The 15,898-nt window shown below is 35.9% G+C and overlaps 2 protein-coding genes and 1 long non-coding RNA gene across 3 annotated transcripts in view; all 3 read left to right on the top strand.

The window, feature by feature from the left end:
* The first annotated feature begins 432 nt into the window (after positions 1 to 432).
* On the top strand, positions 433 to 2,375 carry LOC131940775 (uncharacterized). The gene is made up of 3 exons (XR_009386577.1): positions 433 to 534; positions 1,167 to 1,201; positions 2,322 to 2,375. It is a non-coding gene; the product is annotated as an uncharacterized LOC131940775 (long non-coding RNA).
* Positions 2,376 to 3,105: 730 nt separating this feature from the next.
* Positions 3,106 to 13,384, top strand: LOC131940779 (tyrosine-protein phosphatase non-receptor type 5-like). The gene is made up of 8 exons (XM_059299578.1): positions 3,106 to 3,159; positions 3,889 to 3,965; positions 5,574 to 5,604; positions 6,077 to 6,168; positions 6,264 to 6,377; positions 7,647 to 7,798; positions 9,204 to 9,339; positions 13,259 to 13,384. The coding sequence occupies exons 4-8, from the start codon at positions 6,112 to 6,114 to the stop codon at positions 13,382 to 13,384; spliced, it is 585 nt and encodes a 194-aa protein (XP_059155561.1). The 5' UTR covers positions 3,106 to 3,159; positions 3,889 to 3,965; positions 5,574 to 5,604; positions 6,077 to 6,111.
* The window catches only part of LOC131940778 (tyrosine-protein phosphatase non-receptor type 7-like), a 12,986-nt gene continuing 6,375 nt past the window's right edge, over positions 9,288 to 15,898 (top strand). Inside the window, exons 1-3 of the mRNA XM_059299577.1 lie at positions 9,288 to 9,339; positions 13,259 to 13,403; positions 14,335 to 14,425. Coding sequence (XP_059155560.1) covers positions 14,353 to 14,425 — 73 coding nt within the window. The 5' untranslated portion in view covers positions 9,288 to 9,339; positions 13,259 to 13,403; positions 14,335 to 14,352. The remainder of the gene's footprint in view (positions 9,340 to 13,258; positions 13,404 to 14,334; positions 14,426 to 15,898) is intronic.

Genomic DNA, 15,898 nt, shown 5'->3' with positions numbered 1-15,898 from the left:
AATGAGATTTTAATTTTTTTTTCCAACCCATTTTGGCGCCCTCTAAGGCGCCCGGGGACATATGTACCCCACCCCCTCTCGCTACGCCTCTGGAGGACATCAAAGGTTCGACTGGAGTACTCGTTGTAGAATTATTGAGAGCAGCAGAGGACCAAGACCAATGTCCAGAACTTTTGAGTGAATCAACTTTAGTGCCCTATCGATCCCAATACGGATTAACGGACATAACAATACAATTGACTTGCACTTTATCTTAAACCATTTCACATCATTCATAGCACACACTCCCAGCATCACGGAAGGCAAACTATGTATTTTGTTAACAGACAATTAATTCGTTTGTATATTTTCCCTTATAATGTATTTATATGCAAAAACATATATTGTTAAAAAAATGATATACATTATTTTGAACACGCTACTAAATAATACAGGTGAAGAATCGGAAGATGATTCGCTGAGTAGAAAATACTTGCTGATTGTACTGCCCGTATTAGTTATTGCGATGTTTGTCATCTTTGTTTTCCTATTAAGGTTCGTCGTGTTCTGTTAAGTAATGTTTTTTTTTTTAAAGTATCTAATCTATTTAAGAATGTTTAGTAAAAATATGGGTTAAATGTTTTGAAACTATAGAAAAAAAAATATTAAGTCATATCTCAAAGTTCTGGTTGCCTTGGAAACTAGATGTAACAATTGAAATGATTAAAACCTCTATAACTTTGCTCTTGCAAGAAAATAAATACAATCTGATTATAGATTTAGATTTTTCATGTTAATCAATACCTATCCACACTTTTTCATTTTAATATCCTGTATTGCTTTTTTTTTACTAAGTTTTTATTCGTTAAAAGTATTTACTAAAAAGTATTTATTAAAAAGTATTTAATAAAAAGTATTTACTAAAAGTATTTAATAATAAGTATTTAATAAAAAGTATTTAATAAAAAGTATTTACTAAAAAGTATTTAATTAAAAAAAAATAATTTAATAATTTTGTGTGAGCAAAATTTCCCTTGTGTCGAAAATATGTGAATCTTCAATCTTTAAAGTAGAATAAATAAGTTCTATTTAAATAACTTTGCTTTAATGATAAGAAAAAAACAATTACATATTTTACATTACATTACAAAATTCGAATGTTAATTTTTTTTTCTCCATCTGTTTAGAAAAACAAAGCAAGTTCAATCAAGGCCTAGCATGAGTAACTACAATTATTTTTCTTATTGTTTAGACTCTAGACTTTCCACATGTCTTTCCTATTTTATCTTTAGCGGGATATTTTTTTTTTATTCTAAACAACCACACACACCTAATGGGTCGTCCATCAATGACGTCGCACTCTTAGCGAGAGGGTGGGGGGGGGGGGGCGTAATTTTGTCAGAGTGTGATGAGGGGGAGGGGGGATGTTCAGATGGTGTGACGTTACTTTTCTGCATTATAAAAAAGCATTGTTAGAAAACGAGTTTTAGCCGTTATTTCGCGTTTTAAATAAAAGGTTTTAATAATATGTAATAGGAATTGATCAAAATACTCTGTGTTGAGAAAGTCATGACAAGATCTGGAAAAATATTGATGTTTTAAGAAAAATTCAACAGCAATTTTAAAGGGGGTTGTAGGCTGAGGTGTTACGTCATTTTAGGAGGGGGTCTTGCTTTTTGTGACGAGGTGTGACGGAGAGGACGGGGGGAGGTAAAAATCGTCAAAAAAAGCGTGACTTCATTTATGGATGACACTTAAGCACGTATACGCTCTCGTAAGCGCATTCGTGCACGCATAATCATACATAAGTATTACGTATATAATATGCAAATAAAGCATATATATATATATATATATATATATATATATATATATATATATATATATATATATAGAGAGAGAGAGAGAGAGAGAGAGAGAGAGAGAGGGTTACGTTTTGGTTAGATGTATATCGGTCTGCACATATTAATATTTATGCTTTTGTATATATTCTTTTCTGGGAAATAACCATTCGGGCTCAGTGTTTCTTCCAGACTTTTTTCTCCGGGGGGGCACTAGAAATCTTCGGGGGGGCGGTAAACTTTCTTCGGGGGGGCGGACACTGTTAGAAGTATATATTTTCTATATAAAGTATATAAATTTCATTTCGTTCGGGGGAGGCGGTAAAAAATTTTCGGGGTGGCTAAGCCCCCCCGAAGAGATGCCTGGAAGAAACTCTGTTCGGGCTATCTCGCATACGACTCTCTTTCATTCAAGAATCCTGCCTTTGTGCAAACGTCCGCCATATTTGTGTGTATACATGTAGTGTTATAAGAGTTTAATTTAGCTACTGCTTCAAAAAGCGCTCTCGATGCAAGGACAGTTCCCGACGAAAAGAGGATCTGTTCCCTACAAGGTAGTTATAAAAAATATATACATTATTTCTTTTTTTTAAAATTAATTCATATATATATATATATATATATATATATATATATATATATATATATATATATATATATATATATATATATATATATATATATATATATATATATATATATATATATATATATATATTAAATCGCGCGTTGATTCCTGAAGTATTTCAATAAATGCTAAAGGAAAAATAGTGTCGGTGTTGGTTTTTAACAAGATTGTATTTATTTTCCATATTCTATACCGGCTGCGTACGATGGTAAAAAAAAATGAAAAAAAAAAAGAACAATGCGTTGTGTAAGTCGTTGGTTTGTTATATTTTTCTATGTATCTTCTTTTCTGGGGAAAAAACATTGGGGGTTTGTATCATTCAGCAAACGTTCATATGGGAAACATTCTGTTCATGCAGACCTCTGTCACTTGTATGTGTATACATGCTGTGTTATAAGAGCGTATGTTTTATTTAGATGCCCTCCAAAAAAGCGATCTAGCAACTACAGTACCCACCCCGCAGCTAAAATTCTACCTGCTTGGACATAACAGAGACTTCTTTCTCGCGCAGTTCAAGGTAGTTATAAAAATGATTTTTTTTTTAAAGTTGTTTTCTTTTTAAACATGTGTATCGCTTTGATTTCCAAATGATTTTAATAAATGATTAAAAGTACAAATAATATGCCTGTGCTGATAATTTTTATCTTCTATAGTCTATAACGGCGGAGTACGACCCTGAAAAACCAAGGAAGAAAGGCATAACGCCTGCCTGTGAGTCAATAGTTTTATATTAAGATCGTCACGGTTGACTGAAATGCAGCATGGTGTTATAGGTGTATAGCAGAGTGTAACATAAGTGTACGAGGGTGTGATTATGATGTAGCCGGGGTAATGCTGGAGTGTACGTCAAAATGTTGCGATTAAAATACTTTCGCAAGAGCGACGGCTGTTTTTATTTTTTAATGTGTTATATAAAATACGATGCATCAACTGTACTAACAATCAAAATCTAACATCTCCATTACACATACCTTTGTCTATGTCTATTTGAATCCCAGGGGATTGCGTGGCCTAGCGTTAGACCCGTATGCCTCGAGTTCGAATCCGGATTCAAGTCAGTAGACCGTCCCTGAGTCCGCCCACATCTGATGGGTACCTAACTCACGTTAAGGAAACAAAGGCGGCTGGGCATAATGCTGACCACACTGTTCCTTTATATACCGAGGTCTATGAATCAGATGAACTCTACTTCATTCAGAAGAAGATTTGAACACCTGTAGTCTATGAATCAGATTAACTCTACTTCATTAAGAAGAAGATTTGAACACCTGTAGTCTATGAATCAGATTAACTCTACTTCATTAAGAAGAAGATTTGAACACCTGTTGTCTATGAATCAGATTAACTCTACTTCATTCAGAAGAAGATTTGAACACCTATTGTCTATGAATCAGATGAACTCTACTTCACCTGTTTAACCTGCTGATTTCTGATCCCCAGACAAGCATTTCTGCATCACCATCACGCCATGGCCGACTAGAAGTCCTGGCAAGTACCTCACTCATTCATTTCTGGCGGTGAGGCGGAACAATTTTTGATTTGTTTATTAATTTTTTGTTAAATCCGCAGGTTAGATTTATGGCAAATTGAATATATATTTTTAATTTTTTACAGTATTTTCCAAAAACAAGGCAAGAGTTTCTTATTTTTCAATCTAAGTTTGATATGACATCGTTAAAATTTTACGTTAAACGCTACTATGAAATACGAGCCGACCCGCAGCGTATCATACGCCGCTATTATTTTCTACTTTTCAGTAATTCATAATTTGTGAATTCGACAGTACCAACGCTGCCACTGAAAATATTTGCTTTAAAATACTATCAGTTGGTCGTTAATGACGATACCCCCCCCCCACCCTCATTTCCCCCAACCCCTACCCTACCTCCCCCCCCCCCCCCCGTGAAAGCAGCCTCCTCTTAATTACCTCCTCTAAGTTTAAAAAAGTTTCAAACTAAATTATCTGTCCCTAATAGGAGTCACTAAACCCGGCTCTATGATCGTAAACATTTAGCGTGAACCACAGCTCACCAGACCATGTGGGGGTGAGGGAGGAGAGGGGACTGCAAGGCGCGCTTACAGCTTGTTTTCTCGCGTCTCCCAGAAGAAAATTATATATAAATAGATTAATATAACAAGATTAAGTAGCTTTGATCAGTCGATCTATCGTGTGGCTGTGTTGTGTTGTGTTCACGGGTGTTTTAAAATCGACGTTAAGTTGGCCAAGTGTATAGTTTACAGCTGAAATCGCTCTATACGTATAAAATCTTTAAAAAAATTGTGTTAAAAACAGGTTAATTTGTTGATGAATCTGACGGTCCATGGGGCAGGTGAAGTAGAGTTCACCTGCTTCTATCATATGAAAAGATAGTGTGGTCAGCACTGTTGCCAACAACCTATACCTTATCGTGAGCCAGGTACTCATCAGAAATGCAAGGGCACAGGAACAAATTCGGGATTCGAACTCGATAATAAGTATCAACAAATATGGAGGTCGCGTGGTCGTGCCTTAGAGCGTTAGACTGCTAACTTGAAAGTCTCGAGTTCGGATCGCGGGCTCGAGTCAGTAGGACATCTTTGAGTCCAATCTGTAAAAACACTCGCTTAAAAAAAATCTGTTAGCGACAATTGTTTTATTTAACAAAAGGTTTTATTTATTTACTTTAGTAGGCCTATATTTGTAAGATATAAATACTAGAAACACCTTTAGAGTGCTTTTAACATACTCGCAGATACTTCCACCATTTCATAGCACCAGTTCTAAATTCAATGTCACTTATTATTATCTAACAGATAACCCTGAGTTAACATGTTTTTGGTATGACACATGTTAAAATATTAAGAAGAGTTAAGGTTTATAGACACTAACCCTTACTAGCTGTTGGCATTATACCGTAGCCTGAACTCGCTCGTGCTATAGAGTACACTTACAACTGTCGTTTTATCGTATTCACCAAGACAATACCATTTTCGGACATTCATTTTAGTAGTTTCGTTGATTTATCAATACTATGTACATTGTTAATGTGGACAAATTAAACAAATAATTTTAGAGTTTAAAGTTTGATAATTTATTTATTCTTACATTTTCATTTAATAATGTTAAATTATTCTATTTCCACAAGCTATCAAAAGAAAAAATAATAGCCGCACAAGGTAATTAATTACAATTCATTACATAAACGTATGACTTTTGTCGTTACGAACATTTTTTAAAACATTTAAAACACTTTATCAATGAATGAATTCTCTGTATTTTTGTTCTGAAATAAATTCAGATTGTTTTTGAAGCTACTTGTTTAAATAAAATTAATTAATATATTTCTAAAGTGCTTATGTACAACCAATTATTCTCAGAGTTTCTTCAGGCATCTCTTCGGGGGGCACCACCCCCACCCCACCGAAGAAAGTCTACCCCCCCCCCCGAACGAAATGGAATTTATATAGAAAATATATACTTTTGACAGTGTCCGCCCCCCCCCCCCCCCGCCCCCCCCCCCCGGAAATTGCTGTCCGCCCCCCCCCCCCCCCCCGAAAATTTCAAGTGCACCCCCGGAGAAAAAAGTCTGTAAGAAACACTGATTCTTCTACAAGTGTGTAATAACAATAATTTCACATCTTCTCGTAGGTCCGCTTGCTGGAACTGTGGTTAGCTTTTTCAATATGTTATGGATCAAAAAAGTTGTCAAAATCGCCGTGATAAGCAATTACACAAACGATGTATGTTGCGAAAGAGTTTTTATGCTTTTGTAATCGCTTCGGCTAAGGAAGACAAATCTAATTTCAACTTTCTTTATCAAAATGCGTTTTTTCAGAAAGAAGACTACTACTGGTCAAAGAAGGATCGAAAAATTGGTACCTTCAGGGTGAAGACTTTGAAAACAGTCGTGTTTACAGATTATACAGAACGCACAATGGAAATTACAAAAGTAATGTTGTTTGAGTTCAAATGTTCATTTTTATTTAAGGGTATAGGGGTCGGCGTGGTCGGTAAAACTCATGGTTGCTAAACCGAAAAGTCTCGAGTTCGAACCCTCGGGCAGATGAGGCTCGTTAGCTGAGGACAACACCTCTTCTAGGAGAGACAACTCCAAAATCAAACAACTGCTGCCTTGTAGTTTGTTCTTGATTGGACAAAGGCTATGGAAGCAAATCCAAAAAGAAAAGCAGGCTGAAATCGGAGTCAATGGCTTCAATGGCGCATAACCAGTTGACACGTATCCTTAGTTGTGATGGAAGCAAGGTCGAGTCGGCAAAGCTCATGGTTCATAAATTCGAAAAAAGTCTCGAGTTCAAACCCTCTGGCAGATAAGGCTCGATCCCTCCCAACACTAAAAATTAAGAACGAAGAAGAAGAAGATTTAAGGGTATTAAATTTAAAATATTTTTAAACTCAAATGTGTATACAATATGTATAACGGCCCTTGCTTTCCCTATTAAGTCGTGTACAACGTAGTGCTAAATGGACTCATGTACGTGCCACGATTTTAGCCCCGAACTCGAGACGTTCGGGTTAGCAGACAAACGCCCTTATACTCGACCACGCCGGCCCTGTTTGCTAAACGGATAAACATTAGTTTTGGATTTTAAATTTTATTTGACAGCAAAGTAAAACTGTACACCCTTTCAAATCCAGCGGTCACTAGCTCGGATAAAGTAAACCTGACCACACAAAAAATGAGTACACAGTTTGTCCAGCACTAAGCACGGGACAGATTTGCATTCCCTAGTGTGAGTCAAGTACCTTGTAGAGCTAGGTGGACTCTGTGACGTCATACAGACCAGAAACTGTGGTTTCAACTCGAGATGTTTAATATTGTTTACTTAGTAGAAAAGTTTACGTAATCATACTAAATTTAAAAAAAAAGCTTTAAAACATTTGCCAAGCGATAAAATGTTATTTACATTATTACAAATTAAAGCTGTTTGGGAACCATCGTTTACTCTCATTTTCATATTTTTGTATTGAATATAAGCCTTCAAAAAGCCATTTTCATTTACTTTAACAATTCTAATATTTTAAAAAAATCAAGCGGAATGGCCAGGGAAAGTAAAACAATGAAAGTCACAACAATTGTTTTCCAAGATAAAATATACAATAGCAATCAATGCGGTATAGCCTGGTAGTTTATTGATATTAAATAACAAACATCCCATATCTCCACGAAACCCTGACTCTACTGCCTGTTTCTTTCAAGGACAAGGGCGATAACCCACCACGTCAGTTGACCCACTTCCAGTACACGGCCCTGCCAGAAGACGGGTCTGACCCGTGTATGTGGAGTTTGGTTGACTTTGAACATAAAGTCTTCTTGAACACATTGGATGATGTCACGCTGGTGCAATGCGGGTAAGATTTGTATGAACAATGCGGGTAAGATTTGTAAGAACAATGCGGGTAAGATTTGTATGAACAATGCGGGTAAGATTTGTATGAACAATGCGGGTAAGATTTGTAAGAACAATGCGGGTAAGATTTGTAAGAACAATGCGGGTAAGATTTGTAAGAACAATGCGGGTAAGATTTGTAAGAACAATGCGGGTAAGATTTGTATGAACAATGCGGGTAAGATTTGTAAGAACAATGCGGGTAAGATTTGTATGAACAATGTGGGTAAGATTTGTATGAACAATGCGGGTAAGATTTGTATGAACAATGCGGGTAAGATTTGTATGAACAATGCGGGTAAGATTTGTATGAACAATGCGGGTAAGATTTGTATGAACAATGCGGGTAAGATTTGTAAGAACAATGCGGGTAAGATTTGTATGAACAATGCGGGTAAGATTTGTATGAACAATGCGGGTAAGATTTGTATGAACAATGCGGGTAAGATTTGTATGAACAATGCGGGTAAGATTTGTATGAACAATGCGGGTAAGATTTGTAAGAACAATGTGGGTAAGATTTGTAAGAACAATGCGGGTAAGATTTGTAAGAACAATGCCACTTTACCACACGTGTATTAACTGACTAACTTTAACCTTTAAATCATATTTTATATGCTAGTAAAATAGTTAACTTGGTGGTTGTATTTGGTATTTTTTTTACGGGTTGCTAGTTATAGTTCACATTTTATTTAGTTTAGATATAGAGCACTTAATACAGAGATAACAAAAACTAAGTGTGGATTGCGGGTAAGGTTCGAAATAAATAAATTATTTTACAAGATGGATTTTTTAATAGTGACAAAATAGAACGCTTATATAATACACTGTAAAAATATGTTTTAACAAGTAGTTATTGATAGTTAACAAAACCTATATTGACGTATTATAATTTTCGTTCAGATGTGTAAGATTAAATAAAAGTATAACAAAAACTATTGGAATTTGTGAAGGAAATTAAACATAATATTGCATAGTTTACTTTTATATTCAGACAATTTTAGGGATCATGTTTACAAACTTGCTAATTGACTAAAATATCAAATGTATCCCCATTATAAAAAACAAACAAAAAAAACCCACTCATTTTTAGGATTGCTTGAATCGATTATTGTATCATTTGAAACTGACTAGAATATATGCATAAATCGTCTAAAATAGGCTACCAACCTATACTTTTATCAGGTGGACCTTGCTAGAATATACTATGATTGTATCATTTTAAACTTGATAGAATCTAAGATTAATTATGTAAAAAAGCTTTAGAATATTTTGCCGCCCTCTTAGTTCACTACACATAGCAAACTTCCTCATGTAAGAGAGAAGCCTGAAAGAAACCCTGTTACATTTAACGTCATATCTTACAGGAGTGATACTACGTGGGGTTCAATGTTTATAGCTCTACACGATTTGATCCGGCAGGCCAAACTGAACCATTCGGTGGACTTTGTCAAAACTGTAACTAGACTTAGACAAGATAAACCAGTAATGATTTCCACCTTTGTAAGTTCGCCACCCTACCTTTCCTTTATAAATAATTCTGGGTTAATCTTTAAATTACAGAAGTTTATCATCGACATTTTTAAAACTTCTATTTTTAAATTAAATTGCACTCAGGGAATTGTTTTTTTTTTTAAATGCAATGTTTTATGTTATGAAAATGCTAGATGTTCTAAAAGTATTTCTCTTATTTCACAAAACATCTAGTCTTGATTAAATTTTTGTTTACAGCGCATTGGATTTTTTTTTGTTGAAGAATCTTTCGCTTTGATATTTTGACTATTTTATAGCGACTTTTAAAATTGATATTAGATTCTTCTTCTTGCTCAAACAATAATAAACTATTCTGTTTTTTGCTCCAAGGAATGTATCCTGTGTTATAAATTGTACGGTTTTATAATTACCAAGATATAGCTTAATTATGAATTCTAGAAATAAATTCAATTAAATAATTTCATTTTCCAAGTGAAATTAAAAAGTTAACAAATACATTTTGAATATTATTACAATGTAAAATTTATATATACAACTCACAGTAGAGTTAAAAACATTATGTACTTGCATTATTATGATTGTTTTCATCTTAAAGAATTTTTAGTGTTATGTTATTGAAAAAAGTTACATTGTATTTTGACTCGTTAGGTTAGATTTCTAGATATATTCTCTTATGTTTTCTAAGCTGGTTATCGCCAATCTTGAGCATGGTGGGAGCCGTAAGCTCTGAAATACTCTAGAAAACACCTACTTAGATAAGGACTGCTTGTAAGAATAAAAAAATTGATCTTAGGTCAATGGTCAGGGCTTGGCTTTAAAATAAAGATGACTATCCAGATGCGTAGCGAAGGGGGGGGGGGGGGGGGTTGCGGACCGCACCGGGTGACACCATTTAGGGGGGTGACACCAAGGCAAAAAATAGCAAAATATATAGAGAAAAATGATAATTCCACGTAATTAAGTGATTAATTCGAGTGTTAAATAGTGTTTTAAGAGGTGCAAATCGAAAGTTTGAGGGAGGGGGATGCAAATCGAAAATTGGAAGTTTGTCCCCGGGAAGGGTCACTACGCCTCAGGGGGGGTGGGGGGGGTGACACCAGTAAGTGCCGCACCGGATGACACCCGACCTCGCAATTGCCTTGCAATTTAATGCATTTTTAGAATTCGGCTCTAGCTTAAGTGATAAAACGTCGTTTCTATTTGGTTCCAACACTTAAAAATTATCTCATTTGAGAATGCAAGGGATAAATGAATAAATGGACTTCACACATTGTTTTAGGTCGGAGAAGCAGAAGTCTAGATTCTAAAATTTATCCAAGCCTGTACGGACACAATAAATGATTGAGTTGTAATGCAATATCAACTTTCGGCTTTATTGATATAACATTAGTTGTTTCTATTATGTATCTATTTTTTATCATTGGTTTAAAGTAGGACATAATTTAATTAAGCACGATTTAACTTCATGATAATATGATAACGGAGCAGTGTTTCTTCAAGACTTTTTTCTCCGGGGTTGGGGCACATTTTTCGTGGGGGGGGGGGGGGGCGGATACACTAATAAAAGTGTATTTTTACTATATAAATTGCATCTCGTTCAGGGGGGGCGGTAGACTTTCTTCTCTACTCCCCCCCTCCCCCCGGAGAGATGCCTGGAAGAAACTCTGTTACGGAGATTTTGTTTAGTAATACACAATAATTTCACCAAGATGATATTGCGTCTGCAAATCATTCACTTGGCATGGGTACGGAACCTAAGCAGTCGTTGTCATTTTTTTTTTCACGTTCCTAACCCAAAAATGGAACAGAGGGAAATCTCAAAGGACGGCTTTAAATACAAAAAAAATCATTGGTATTTTTTGGTTTATTTAATTAGTTATTCATAACAGCTTCGCGCTATAAATCTTATTCAGATTTTGTTTCTAAATATTTTTTCCCAATGAAAATAATACAAACTGGGTGCTCTTAAAGGATATCCATCCTAATGCGCCGTATCTATATATATATAATTCTCTTCATGGAAACCATAGAAAACACCACGCAGCTTAGCCACCACCCTCACCTTCACCTGTCAGGTGAGCCGTGGTTCACCCCAAATGTTTACAATAGTAGAGCCGGTCCAAATAAGTGACGGCTATTAGGTGCAGATAATTTACTTTTTAAACGATTTGAAACTAAAGGGAGATAATACGTTCAGCTTGATATTTTCATTGGTTTGCAAGCGGCTGCTTTCACTGGGCGGGGTGGGGTGGGGGTGGAGGAGGCAGGGGGAGGGGTAGTGTCGAATTCACAAATTATGAATTGTTGATCAAATAAAGCGACTAGGTAGCGGCGTCAGCTCGTACACAATAGACGTGCTACTGCGCTCTGTTAGTCATATTATAACATATGAGTGAAAGATTGGGGTGGGGGGGGTGGAGGGGGGGGGGGTTTGGAGAGACTAGTAACTTTACTTAACCCTTTATCTACTGACGGTACTTATAAGTACCACTTTAATTAAGTGCCTGTATTATTTTAAATTAAATACGAATTTTAAAAATTATTGATGTATTTTATAGTATTATCTCCCCCGAGTCGCCGGTAGTCGGAGGTATCAATGTTTTTAAAAAAGTTAATGGTGTGGCGCTTTTTCAATGTCTTGCTATATCGGTAGTTCACAATTTTTCTGTACATTTCTCACACCCGTTCCTGATTTCCTTTTGTTTTACCTTATTTTTCAAGTTTTCAACCCCAAATATTTTTTATTGGCACCTTCAATAGTCAGGCAAACGCGTTTAACTTCTAGTTATACAATTTTAATCAAATTGTCTTTGTATTAGATCAATGTTTACAAGTGGACTTATAAGTACCGTCAGGGCACACGGTCATTTTTTTAGGATTTTTTAGAAAATTGCAGATTTGTTAGGTGGAGTTACATAAATATTGTCTTGATAATTACTTATCGAAATGTACTCAAAAAATGATATTTACACATTTATAAGAAGGTTTGCATATGGTTTACCTAAGAAATATTGTAATTACATGTTAATTTCTAGTAGTAAAAAAATAACAAGAATAAAGGTATCAGTTGCAGGCTCGTTTATAAGGTTTAGTATACTTCATTTGTATACCAAAGCCTAGTTCAGGTTGTAAGATTTAATTTGTTAGTTATATTTACTGCAATGAACTGTCTTGCCTACAACAAATAGCATTTACATAATGTATACCTGTAGACTAGTAATAGTCCATACTTCTGCATATAGTTTAGATCTATAAGGTAAATTTTAATCAGTAAACAGAAAAGAGTAATCCACTACTTCTTCCAAAACACATTGAGCTCACTTCTATTTATGAACTTTGCACTGTAGTGTAGACTTGTCATAACATTATAGTAGGCTACAATTATATTAGTATTTCTAGTAGTTGTGTGCTGAATGACTAGGCTTTTGTTTGTTTATGCGCCTCATTGTACTAGTTTTTGGAAGCTGCCAGCAAAAGCATATTCATTCCGGCAACCGTTGCTAAACTAGAAAGACCACAGACAAGATTGAGGGAGCATGACATGTCGACTACTTTTGCTGTGTTTGAGGTCTAAGATGTGTTCCGATAGAAAATCCAGTAAAAATCGTACTCAAAATATACTTTTGTGCTGTATTTATGTGTGAAAATTACAAAAAGTGATTGTTATAATGATTGCCATTTTATTAGTTAATAAATTGTATCATTTGTTCCTGTTTTGTAAAAAAAAAAATTTTGAAAAAAAATGTCCTAGTTTACTGACGGTACTTATAAGTACCAATATCTGTTTGGGCCATTAAAAATTTATGAAACGAAATTTCCTTCGATATATGCTTTGAATGTGCCAAAAGCAATATAGTAACACATTGTTTAAGTAAAAATCTCATTCAGAACATAATTCCGTAAATAAAGGGTTAACATGTGTTTTTAGGAGCAGTACATGTTCCTGCACCACGCCGTGCAGGCTGGTGTAGCCTGTATAGGCAGCTACACACACATCAGCGCCATCTTTCTCAAAGTACATCTCATGGGGAAAAACTGTCAAAGAAAGAAGTAATTTTGAAACAGAATTCAAGGTAATATTTTGTTTACTAGCTGTATTTCTTTGTCGCCTTATTTGTTAAAACGATGTAGATTCTATTGCTCATTATGTAAACAACATTAATTTTCCTTTTTTTACACGAGCTTAAAAGTGGGGAATGGTTTTCTTTGACTCCTGTGTGTTTTTAACAAATTACATTGTCGTATGTAGGGGAAAAAGTGTATAATTTGCGGCATACTTCAAAGGAATGCTATGCATTACGTTTGGTAGCAGTTCGGTTTCGGAATCTGAAAAAGAAAAGCAGAATTTGTATTCCTATCGCCTACGATGCTTTATTCCTAATTGATTTCTGAATGTTTTTTTCTAACTGGGTTGCCGACTTATTCGGCTTTAATCAGCCTAGAGGCGTAGCGAGGGCGGGGCGGGGGGTACGGACCGCACCGGATGACAACATTTAGAGGGAGTGACGCCATGACAAAAATTGCAAAACGTACAGACGAAAAATGCTTTTTTGCCAGTTCCATTAAGATTAAGTAAAGCTAAACAGTGTTTTAAGTAAAAATTGACAATTATTAAAAAAGGGTGGGGATAACACTATGACATAAACGTGCTAACTATAGACAAAACGATGCTACATCAAACTATGTTTTAACAGACTATAGATAAACATCGTTTCTGTTACGTACGACAACACAACATCGTTTCTGTTACGTACGACAACACACATACAAATAAATAAATAAATAAATATATATATATATATATATATATATATATATATATATATATATATATATATTGTTTCATGGGGGATGACACGTTGAAGTGCCGCACCGGGTGACACCCGACCTAGCGACGCCACTGGGTCAGCTACCCTTACTATATCTAGAATTACCAAAACTGTACCCATTGTTTAAAATGTGCTTTCACGACACGATTTGAATTATACATGCTTATTATTTCAGAATTTGTGTAATGTGGAAATGAAGATGAGCGCCGGTGATGCGATTGCTACGGAAGATGAAACAAGTAAAGATAGATTCAGCATTTTTCCAGGTTAGTGTAAAAAACAAAGGAAATGGATGGACAGTGGCGAGGTCGGGTTACACCCGGTGCGACATTTAATGGTGTCACCCCCCCCCCCCAGAGGCGTAGCCTCGGGGACAAACTTTCAATTTTTGGATTTGCACCCCCTTCCCTCAAACTTTCGATTTGCACCCCTCACTCAAACTTTCGATTTGCACCCCTCACTCAAACTTTTGATTTAAGTATATATATTTTAAGTATATATATTTTGTTATTTTTTGCCTTGGTGTCACCCCCCCCCCCCTTAATGGTGTCCATCCGGTGCGGTTCGCACCCCCCCTCGCTACGCTTCTGCGGATGGATTTTATATTCTACGTGGTTGGATATAATATATATTTAAATCCTACGGTATTAATGTACTAAACAGTAAAGATGCATACAACATTCTATTAGGAAAATGTTCATCAACGACATCGCAACACAAAATTTAAAAAAGTCAATATTTCCAATATAATCATACAGCACTGACATGTAGGTGCAGGATTGTATATCCCATTAGTGATGGACGAAATTCTCTCACACGACAGGGGTGGGTCACATGACAGGGGGGGGTCACATGACAGGGGTGGGTCAGCTGGGTGAGTCAGGTGAGTGTACATCACACTTGAAACTTATCTCTTGACTGTACCGAAGGTTAAATTCTCTTCGCTTTTGTAAACTCAAAGTGGAGCATAGGCCATATAAAACATCCTTACATTATTTTTCAGTATGAGCTTCACAATTCTTTCCAATTGTTTTAATGTCATTTTATATCAATTTCTCTACCTCCGGTATTTTGGGGTCTCTCACTTTTTCTTAATTTTTTTTCTTTGTTTTATGGGTTTCCTCGACTTTATGGTCTCTTATTTTCGAATGTCTGGCTTCTCACCAAAATGTCATGTCTTCTCCCATACTAAAGACTTATGTACTTGATCAAATCAGGGTACCGGTCTACGTTTGTTTTACAATTATGTTAACTCCTTGCAGAGGCGTAGCGACCCTTCCCGGCGCCCGGGGACAACTTTCAATTTGGCATTTGGCGCCCCCATCCCAACGAGCCCCCCCCCCCTCAAACTTTCGATTTGCACCCCCCCCCAAACTATTTACAATGCGAAAATGCAGCTAAAATGACATTTTTATTTGCTTTTTACAACCCATTTTGGCGCCCACTAAGGTCGGTGCCCAGGGACATATGTACCCCCCTGCCCCCCCCCCCCCCCCCCCCCCCCATCGCTACGCCTCTGACATCCTTGACCCTAAACTGTACTTTAAACCCTATGCAAGTTGTGAAACATATAATGGTTAATATAATTATATTTTAAAATAATATTTCATTGTAATATCTTTTGTCTCCCATCTATGTGTTGTTCAGACAAGAACTACAACCCTGTGTTGTAATATCTTTTGTTCTCCCATCTATGTGTTGTTCAGACAAGAACTACAACCCTGTGTTGTAATATCTTT

The sequence above is a fragment of the Physella acuta genome, unplaced genomic scaffold, assembly GCF_028476545.2.
Source record: "Physella acuta isolate Inbredline_101_S28 unplaced genomic scaffold, ASM2847654v3 ptg000330l, whole genome shotgun sequence".
NCBI lineage: Eukaryota > Metazoa > Mollusca > Gastropoda > Physidae > Physella > Physella acuta.
The sequence above is the reverse complement of the archived record's forward strand: the minus strand, read 5'-3'. Positions and strand labels throughout refer to the sequence as shown.

Bases quoted from the DNA above. Each gene is read 5' to 3' on its own strand.
- LOC131940779 (XM_059299578.1), top strand. From the start codon at position 6,112: ATGTTATGGATCAAAAAAGTTGTCAAAATCGCCGTGATAAGCAATTAC. The intron at 6,169-6,263 runs GTATGTTGCGAA...GCGTTTTTTCAG, and splicing joins TAAGCAATTACACAAACGAT to AAAGAAGACTACTACTGGTC. The intron at 9,340-13,258 runs GTAAGTTCGCCA...ATGTGTTTTTAG, and splicing joins CAGTAATGATTTCCACCTTT to GAGCAGTACATGTTCCTGCA.